General features: G+C 36.7%; 1 protein-coding gene across 6 annotated transcripts; it reads left to right on the top strand.

Annotated features, from left to right (window-relative positions):
- On the top strand, positions 1-9,554 carry LOC147869407 (uncharacterized). 6 transcript variants are annotated; one of them, XM_087329093.1, is made up of 10 exons: positions 1-206; positions 313-446; positions 840-936; positions 1,425-3,700; positions 3,822-3,939; positions 4,087-4,160; positions 4,818-5,056; positions 7,891-7,977; positions 8,076-8,175; positions 8,287-9,554. In XM_087329093.1, the coding sequence occupies exons 4-10, from the start codon at positions 1,529-1,531 to the stop codon at positions 8,731-8,733; spliced, it is 3,237 nt and encodes a 1,078-aa protein (XP_087185219.1). In that variant the 5' UTR covers positions 1-206; positions 313-446; positions 840-936; positions 1,425-1,528; the 3' UTR covers positions 8,734-9,554. The 6 variants fall into 6 exon arrangements, with proteins under 6 accessions (XP_087185219.1, XP_087185215.1, XP_087185213.1 ...); XM_087329089.1 differs by having other exon boundaries at positions 1,404-3,700; XM_087329087.1 differs by lacking the exon at positions 313-446.
- Positions 9,555-9,823: the final 269 nt, after the last annotated feature.

The raw sequence follows: 9,823 nt of genomic DNA, 5'->3' as shown, positions 1-9,823 counted from the left end.
GGCAGGGGCAGAGAGAGATAGATTTAGTTAGACGCCCGACTTGCTTACTCTGTCTCCATTCTCCCTTTCCCAAAAACAGAAGGTTTCTTTGCTACCCTACTCATGGCTTCCTTCCCGATTTGAAGACATCGAGAGAGCTCATCATGGACATGCATATCGACCAGGACTCCGACCCAACACAACAACCAGAAACACAGCATGTCGGGGTATCATACATACTCATCTCTTAACCCATGAATTCTTCGTTTTCTTTTGTTTAATTTGATTTGTTCTCTGTCTCGGACACAAAAAAACCCCTAATTTTTTCTGCAGACAAGTAGCAACCCATCATCATCTGTGATATAAAATGGATGCTATTTTCTTCCATTAAAACTGTGAAAGATTGAGATTTCATTCATCCTTTCCTAAAAATTTGAGGATTATGTGATAATCTCCAGTAAATAGTGGTAAGAGGCCATTTTTATAGTATATGTTTTATATAGTATAAGACATGCTAGTATCTTGCATAGTAGTATAATGCTTAGTAGAATGCCACATAATAGTATATTGCTTACCAGTATGTCAAATACTAGTATCTTCCATTAGTATATCACATTGTAGTGGATCTTATAGTGGTACGTCAAATGGTAGTTTATTGCATAGGAGTAAATGCTATATTAGTATATTACATGATAGAATATCACATAGGATAACATTAGGTAGTTGTATGTTACTCGGTAGTAGTATATAACAAACTAGTATATTGCATAATAGTACACTAAGAAGTATATTTTTGCAATGTAGTAAGTTTTTTCATGCATTTCCCTCTTCTTACTCCTTTTTTTGTCTTTGATATACAGGTAGTGGCCAACATTAATGCTATTCATACTCAAACTGAAGGTGAAAATCAAGGCTATAGGACGAAAATAAGATCTGAATGTTGTATCGAACATAAAGGTAGGGCGAATTCATCTTGAATTGCCAGGGGATATGATGGAAAATCTTTATGAAAGTGTGATCATATCAACCATGCCTATGGGAAAAAATAGGATACTTGAAATGTTCAAGAAAATTTCATAATTTCAATGTTGCATTTGTTGGATGATGCTTAATCAGAAAAAAAGAGGTATAAAGTAACAAAAATCATTAAAAACATGTCATAATATTAACAATGCCTGTGTTGTGTAACACCTCATCAGAAAAAAACATTCGTCTAGAATATTGAAATCCTTAAGGAAGCATAGTAATACTGACAATTAATTGGAAAACCATGGTATAAGATACGGAAAATATTCTAGAAAGTGTCTTGATATCAACAATGCATGACTTGCCTTACAGCTAATTAAAAACAAGGCATTATGTAGGATACTGAAATAATTCCATGATATTAAGCAATGCTACTGCCTAATACTGGATTGTTAAAGTGTTTTCTTATTGTATGCTAGATGCTTCAAGTTCTGTGCCCATTTCTCTGGCCGAATTATTGTTATTAAGACGACAATCAAACAGTAATCTCGATGTCGGTGGTGAAGAATCTCTGCAGTTACATATGGAAAATGATTTCACACTAACAGATGACATTCATGCAAATGGTCTATCAGAGTTGGGAGAACCCAAATTCAAAGTTTTAAAGCCTAGTTATGTAAATTTGGAGTGTGTGAGACCCACTTTTGATGTTGATGAAACACTGAGAGAGGGAGAAGACATAGTGGCATTTGCATTATCTCCTGTTCCTGATGAAGGTATTGTTTGTGGCAAAGTCTATGTAGAAAGTGGAAATGTAGGTGCTTGCGATAAAGATTTGGATCGACACGCCTGTGCATTTGTGTTTTCCCAAGATCACTCAGATGAAATATCCAAATTTACGTTGGAGGATGAGATAGAAAACCCTTTATGCAATCTCATCTCGGAATCAACACAGTCTTGTTTAGATGGGGAAAACATTCTCTTATCAGACATGCCAGAGGACACAAAATTGGAGTCAATTTTACAAAAGGTAAAGTCTTTACAAAAACCACGGTCACAACAGTTGCATAGCAGTGGCGTGAGAGGGAGACGAAGAAAGGAATCCAAAGCTCTTATTGAGGAAAAGAAACTGAACTTCAAGAGGTGGACATCTCCCCGGAGGAAGCAAGTTAACTCTATGAGTAACCTTTCTCTGGAGAAGACCAAAGAAAAATTTAACCTGCAAGACAAGGGATCGAGTAGCAGAATGCCAAACAATGATGTATCCGAAAGTGATGATGAATATATAGGAGAAACCCTAAGGTCATTCAAAAATCGGTTGCTACGCAAAAAACAAGCTGAAGCATTGAAAAGGAAGACAAATGCAAAAGTTTCAGGGTTAAAGAAGAGAATAGATATCAACACAGATAATAAGTATGTGCTGCAGAGAACTCATGATTTTGGTTGTAGGCAGACACCAAGAGAGTTACGTAGGGAACCTGTCACTATAGTGACAAAAACTCCAAATGAACTTGCACGAGATGTTGCGAAGGAGGCCCTTCTGGAGGCTGGGTTTACTATAGAGTTAAGGCCCCGGCAGAGTAGGGAATATAATGATTCAGTGTACATTTCACCAGCAGGCCATGTGTATTGGTCTCTCCCAAGGGCATGGGAGGCTCTCAAGCAAGAAAATGCTGAGATGAATCTTAAAATTAATAGGAATCAAAACTCAAAAAAGACCAAATATGAAGAGATATTGAATGGGAGAAGAATGAATGGCCTTGGCAGAGTTGATAAGAGGACATTGAAGCAAGTGCTCCTATCGTTCGGTGATGATAAGCGACTTCTATCAGCTCTCAAAAAATCGTGTAATTTCTCTGGTACATGTATACACGATATCATTAGCCAAGTAGAAGTGACAAATGCAACATTGGCTGACATATTGTTGGTAGATTTGGGCCTTTTGAGAAGGCTCACCAGTAAATCTAAAGAAAGAGAAGCTTGTAAGATTCCAATTCCGATTGATGAGAGAGAGGAGAGAAAGCGAAAACGAGGCAATGGCAATATTTCAATGACTGTCGTCAAGACCCCATCAAGTAACAAGGTGCAGTCAAAGCAAGTAAAGAAGGCATTGCAACACACACCTCAAATATCTAAGATTAGTAATATATCTAGATCTGAGACTGTTCGTAAAAAGAATCGGAAAGAAAAAGTGTCAAAGAAAGATGTTTCGAAAATCACAAAAACCAAATGTAAAAAGCAAGAGGCTTCATCTAAAAAGGGAAAGAAAGCTAGAGCACGAAACGGTTTTAGGCTTGAGGCTCGTCCTACAAATATCGATGATGGTCCAGAAAGCCATTGTGAGTGGACAGTTTTTTCGTGGATGATAGATAGAGGGGCAGTTTTAGAAAAAGAGAAGATTTTCTGTGTGGATCGTCTTAGCAACCGAACTTTGAAGGATGGGGTAGTTATGCGAGAAGGAATTCTTTGTAGATGCTGCAAGAAAGTGTACACAAGCCATGCTTTTGAATCACATGCTACACATCATGTTGCAGAGCCACTCTTTGATCTAGTTTTTAGCTCAGGAAGGTCTATTCTAGACCATCAATTAGAAGCCTGGACTGCTGAACTGGATCTTAGGAAGACCCAAAATTATGTTGGAGTAAGTGCAAATGACACAAATGATGATACCTGTATCCTGTGTGGTGATGGAGGGGACTTAATCTGTTGTGATCGATGTCCGTCAACATTCCATATGTCTTGCTTAGAAATTGATGTGAGTGTTGCTTGAAGTTTTGGATTCATTTTTATTTTAGTTTGATAGATACAATAATGGTGAAGCTATTGGGGCTTAGATTATGGTTAAAAAGTTTTGATATCTGAACACCACGATACAGGACATTCCAGAAGGGAACTGGTATTGCCCAAAGTGTAGATGTGGTAAATGTGGTGGTAGTGTGCACAGCATACAGGACGAGCTGACTATGGTACAATGCAAACAGTGTGAACATAGCTGTAAGTACATTTTCTAATAAGTTTTTTCCCAAAATATTGTAATCATGTGCATGAAGTTCGGATCCAACTTGTGATGCACCAATTTCTTCAGATTTCAGCAGGGTTTTGTGATTCACTGATAAATTGGTTTCAACCATGCCTTGGCAGATCATGTTGCGTGTTTACAAAGCAATCCTATCGTGGATGGAAAAGTATCTTTTTGTGGGCATGCATGTAAAAAGGTATGCCTTTAAATCGATATTTGTAATTATGCTTGTTTACAAAGAATTTACTATTAGATCTGCTACTTCTTTTTGATGTAGGAGTAATGGTATAATTACTTCCATGAATTTAGTTGCTGCCAATGTGTTTTTACGAAAGATTAAATACGTATCTGTCCTTTGAGATCTATAGCACAAAAGAATGTTCTTGTGTAGATTTATGGCTTATGGCATTGAAATATATTAGCAGTATCATGGGAATTCCACATATAACATGGTTGAATGGTCCTAGAGTTTGGGAATTTGATGTGAAATACATGCCTTCAGTTAGTATGCACAATGTCATGGAAAAACAATCAAATTAATGACTTTCGAAATAACAAAAACAAGGTTAGTAATAAAAGTTGATATAAAATAGGATTGATCTTTAGAGCAATCTCAGAGCCAAATAAAAAGGAAACAAGTTGTAAATTATAGATTTTAGCATCTCTAAAAGGTTGTGCTCTCTAATGATGTTTGGCAATAACTGCAATGCATGTGTCTAGCAAAATAATAGTTTTCACTAAATATTTTTCATGTGCTTGAAAACTGTAATACATATCTGATTGAAAATGGCAAAGATCTCATTAATTCTTTATTTTAAGTGAGAATAATGATTGTGTGCTTTCTTGTTGGCAGATATTTTCTGGTTTGAGACAGCTTGTTGGAATTCCGCAACCACTCACTGGAGGATTGTCGTGGAGTTTGCTGCGATGCATGGATAAAGATACTGAGACAGGGCCTACTGACAGAAAGTCAATGGTGGAACAACATAGTAAACTTGCTGTGGCACTCCTTGTCATAAAGGAGTGCTTCAATCCCATGGTTGATCCTCGGACAAACATTGATATGATCACACAATCAATGTATAACCGGTGGTATGTATCTTTTAATTGTTTTCTCTGTTTGTAACTTACTTATGCTCAAATTTTAAGGTACGGATAGATTGTGCCAAATGCTTGATCTCAAAGATGGAAAAGTTTATAGGTTAGAACTGCACAATGTGGACCCAATATTTAATGGTATGTGCACCACCGAGGACCAACAACGATACATTACTGTTAGTGTGACACATTCCCGTCTCGTTTTATTTTTCAATAATGAACTGGATTGTAGTTCCAGTATCTTATTGGTGTGTTATTTGTGTGTACGCTTGTAAATTGCTCACAATACGTCACTGCTCACTACTACTGATTCACCAATAGCTGCTCATTTCATGGTATCTTTTTTTTTTGTAATGGATGAGGATCCGATGTATCTGTGTAGCAACTGATGGTTGTGAATAGACTATGGTACATTGGTCTTCATCAGTAGCCTGATTTATTTCTCTCACATTATGTGTGGTGAAGGCTAGTCATAATCATCATTTTTGCATACCAACAATGAGCAACTCCTGCTATATCTTTTGTTTTTTCTTTCTTCATACCTTTTTTGGGTTCCTGCAGCCACCATATTAGCTCCTCAAGAAAGTTTTCCACTCATTCATGTCAAGCATTACTTGTGGACAGAACATTAGCCAGTAAATGTCATGTACAAAAAACACATTCCATCTAGATGTTGTTCCTTTTCAAACCGTCCTTGCATCAATCGGCATTGCAAATATCCATTAACATAATGTATTTCATATTTATCTACATGCAGCCACCCACACAGAATTATGTTCATAATTAATCATATGTATATGATGCTCGCCACTGCCAAAAAGTTGTTTAAAGCCTCACAAATCCTCTCCAAAAACTACCTTAATAATCTTGATGAAAGGCTTATATCTTTCATACATGCATAGCTGAAAATTGAGCATCATCCCTAAATATGTCTATTCTGTTATTTTTCCATGTATTAATATTGCTTATCATAGCTCTGCAGCCAATTGAGCCGACACCGGTCTCTAGTCCCTACAAATATAAGAACCCAATGCCTCATTATAAACGTATTTATTCTAAAACCATAATCCTTCATTGGACTCCCAATATCACTATGACATTCTACATTCATTGTTCACATACTATTAAAATTGAAGTTCCAAGATACGCACTCATATTTTTGAAACAAAATCCAACAGCAGATGGTCACAACTGCAATAAGCATCACAGTCAGCAAATCTAGTTCAAGAATTAGAAGAACTCATGCCTCATTATAAAGTCTCTTGTTAACTACTACTAATCATTGGTACACTATTTGTTCCACTGTTGAAATTGGAGTTCCAAGACATACTCATCTTTTAAAAACAAATCATCACAATTCCATACTAATCATTGGTACACTATTTATTCCACTGTTGAAATTGGAGTTCCAAGACATACTCATCTTTTAAAAACAAATCATCACAATTCCATACTAGTCTCAAAGCCCTAGAAGTATAAGAACCCATGCCTCATTGTAGGGTCTCTCTCCAGAACGGTGATCCATCATAGACACTCCCAATATCACTCATTGTTCCCACACTATTCAAATTAAAGTCCCAAGGCATACTCATCTTTAAAAAACAAACAAAACACATGATCACAACTCCATTAAACATCACTAGTTATCATCCAAACCAAACCATTGTCATCTCTACCAGTAATATTAGTTCTTAGATAGCCAAATTGAGCATCAAATACTTGAGACAAGGATCCCTAATGCATGTAATATCAGTAACCAAAAATATGCAAACATTTGAGCAGAAACACATGCTAATAAGTGATTACCCAAGAACCCTAGTATGATCAATTATTTATTGGTCACTGGCATTATTGCTTTAGTGTTGTTGATCATCAATGTTTCCTAAGCATATAAAGGAAGGCTATGCAATTAGCAAGAGTGTTGATCGTTGGCTTTATAAAGCTCTTCCTAGAGTGCATTCCTCTCTTGTTTTTGCTCATTGAATAACTATTTTTCTTTTAGATGAATTGTATGAAATCTTTCACAAAGCCCTGGCTAATAGACTACAGAAGTATCTGGCGTCCTTGATTAATTGTGCTCAATATGACTCATTTTGGGCAGGGGGATATTTCTTAACTTCCTGCGTATGTAGCAGTTAGAAACTCACAAGAAGAGATCGTCTGACTTGTGGTTTTGAGTAAGACTGCTAGATCACATGGGGTTTGGACCTGGAATTTCAAGGTTTATCTTTGCCCATCTTCTCACATTCTACTTAATTTGGGGACACGTAACATCCGTTTGTCATGCTCAATATGACAAGGATACTTCTTATGTTCTCTTCTTTTCCAAATGCACGCACCCATCATTAGTTATGGTGAATATGATAGCCAATAATAGACTCTTAGCTTACCCTTGTTTTGTATTTGGACATGTATATTTGCAAGTTTTGGGGTCATGATCCTTTGTTACATTGCACAGTTGATAGTAAAACTTCAAAAAGGATATAGATGGATATATTGGCATCAGGAGTGTGCTTCAATAAGTCCTCTCATGTATAGAGAGACTTATGCAAAGATGTGGGTTTGCAAGGCAGGATTATCATGGTCAGTATGTGAGCATTTTGTTTATCTTATGGAGCGCTATATATGGTTCCTCTTATGTAGTGTGCATTTGTTCTGTACTGACACTAGAGGACGGTACACAATATATTATGTTTTCATATTCATGGAATATATGGTTGTAGGTTCAAATCTTCTTTCCAGATGTACAGAGCAAGAATGGAAAGAATATATATGATGGAATCTTTGGAAGCAATTGAAAACAAATTAATTATTCTCTTATATGCTAGGTCGGAATTTGATCGTTTAAATTATGATGGGTTCTACACAGCAATTTTAGAGAGGGAAGGGGAAATTATCTCCGTTGCAACAATAAGGTACATGCCACTTTACCATACATTCATGTTTATTGTATGAATGTGCAATGCTAGGTCATATCAAGACAGCCTTAATTTTCTTATGTAATTTGCTTCAGGATACATGGTTCACGGGTGGCTGAAATGCCTCTAATAGGGACACGCCAAAAGTATCGTCGGAAAGGAATGTGTAGGCTGCTTGTTGATGTTATTGAGAAGGTGGCTATGAGCCCCCTATCCTGTTTTTCATTCCTTTCTTTGTATTGACAGAACTGAATGATTATCTACTATGGATCTCAATGTCTGTGGTTTGTTATTTATGTTTTTCAGCTTTTGTGTTCGCTTGAAGTGTCTACCTTCATTTTACCTGCAATTCCTGAGCTCTTTCATACTTGGACACATGCCTTTGGTTTTAAACCTTTGTGTAAATCTCCGAGGTTAGAAATTAAAGATCTAAGCATGATGGTATTTCCGGGAACTGAATTGCTCCAAAAGCCTTTGTTGGGAATTTATAATGGTGATACAATGGTGGAGGAGAGTAAAGAGATGAGTTCAGCACCGACACAAAATGTGGATGGGGAGATATTGGATTTGGGAGTTGCTGCTAATTTAAGCAGCTCAACTTTTGTAGCTACAAATTTAATTGAGGATATCTTTGCGGATAGCTCAGTGATATCTTCCTCACCGCTGCAAGATGTAAGTAAAGAGATTGAGGTAAATCTGGGGGCTTGTGCTGAACCAATGGTGATACATCAGAATTACCAAATTATTGGTTGAGCATAAAGAAAGTAAAAGAAGTGGAGGGGCAGAAGGATTAGTGTAACAAATCATGAAGAGAGTAGCCTTCTATATTTTATCTCCCCCAAACCCCCAAACCCCCGTGCGTCCAAAACAAAAAGGGTGCCAAAACGGTTTTTCTGGCCTTTGAAAATATCATTCAACGGTTAGTTGGAGTTGTTTCTTGGGGTTTTCATTTATATGCCCAGTGAAGAAAAGATCAGACAAAAAGGGATGATGCTTAAAACGTCTTTCGGAACTCTGTGTGATTCATTCTCTGTTTGCTCCAAAAATACATGCTTTGATATAAAGCTGTACCTCAACCATGGTGAGTATAACTCTGTTTGTAAAGAATTTACTCAAATTGAGCATTATTGGATTTATGCAACTTTGAGCAGTTTTATGTAAGCAGTTGGAATTTGAGAACAGTCTGGAAAACCCCCTTCAAAGGAATAAAGATTCTAGATTGCGCTTGAAGCTTCGCTTTTCTACTGATCCATCAAACTGCTCATCTGCATCATCGTAAACAATTCTTGTGTTGGCAAATCTCTCTCTCTCTCTACCTATATTCAGCTTCATCGCCCATCAAGTGTAAAAATTAACATCACTGACAGTTTCTTGACCATTTATAATTTCAGATCACATGTGGAGTTAAAACATTAACAAATTATTTTTTCCCATATGATCTCCAAATCCTATCTTAGGTTATATCATATCAACATGAGAAACACCATTCAGATATAGAAATTGAATTGGCTTCATTGAGCCAAAGTTACTCGGCTCCACAATATGACTAATGTTTTTCACATATAGTGGTTTTATTACGCTGTGGTAGAAAGAATATAATCATCTTGTGGTACAGATTTTCTGGCTCTATTCCTATTGCTGTGCAAAGGTTGGATTAACACCGGTAAGTCATATATATATTTTCTTAAAATTGGATATGGATCAATAGCAGTTTGAATTTGATTAACTTTTCAAGGTCATAAATGTGCTTGATGCCAATTTAGCCTGAACTTTTCGAATGAGGTGATGTGCAAGTGTTTGTAAGTGTAAATGCAACTGAATGGATCCCATGAGAGAAAAAAAG

The sequence above is a fragment of the Azolla caroliniana genome, unplaced genomic scaffold (genome assembly GCF_043228905.1).
Source record: "Azolla caroliniana isolate FFs.n. ecotype wild unplaced genomic scaffold, voAzoCaro1.0.p SCAF_1, whole genome shotgun sequence".
In the NCBI taxonomy this organism is placed as follows: domain Eukaryota; kingdom Viridiplantae; phylum Streptophyta; class Polypodiopsida; order Salviniales; family Salviniaceae; genus Azolla; species Azolla caroliniana.
Note: the sequence above shows the minus strand (reverse complement) of the source record. Positions and strands in the feature narration are given on the sequence as shown.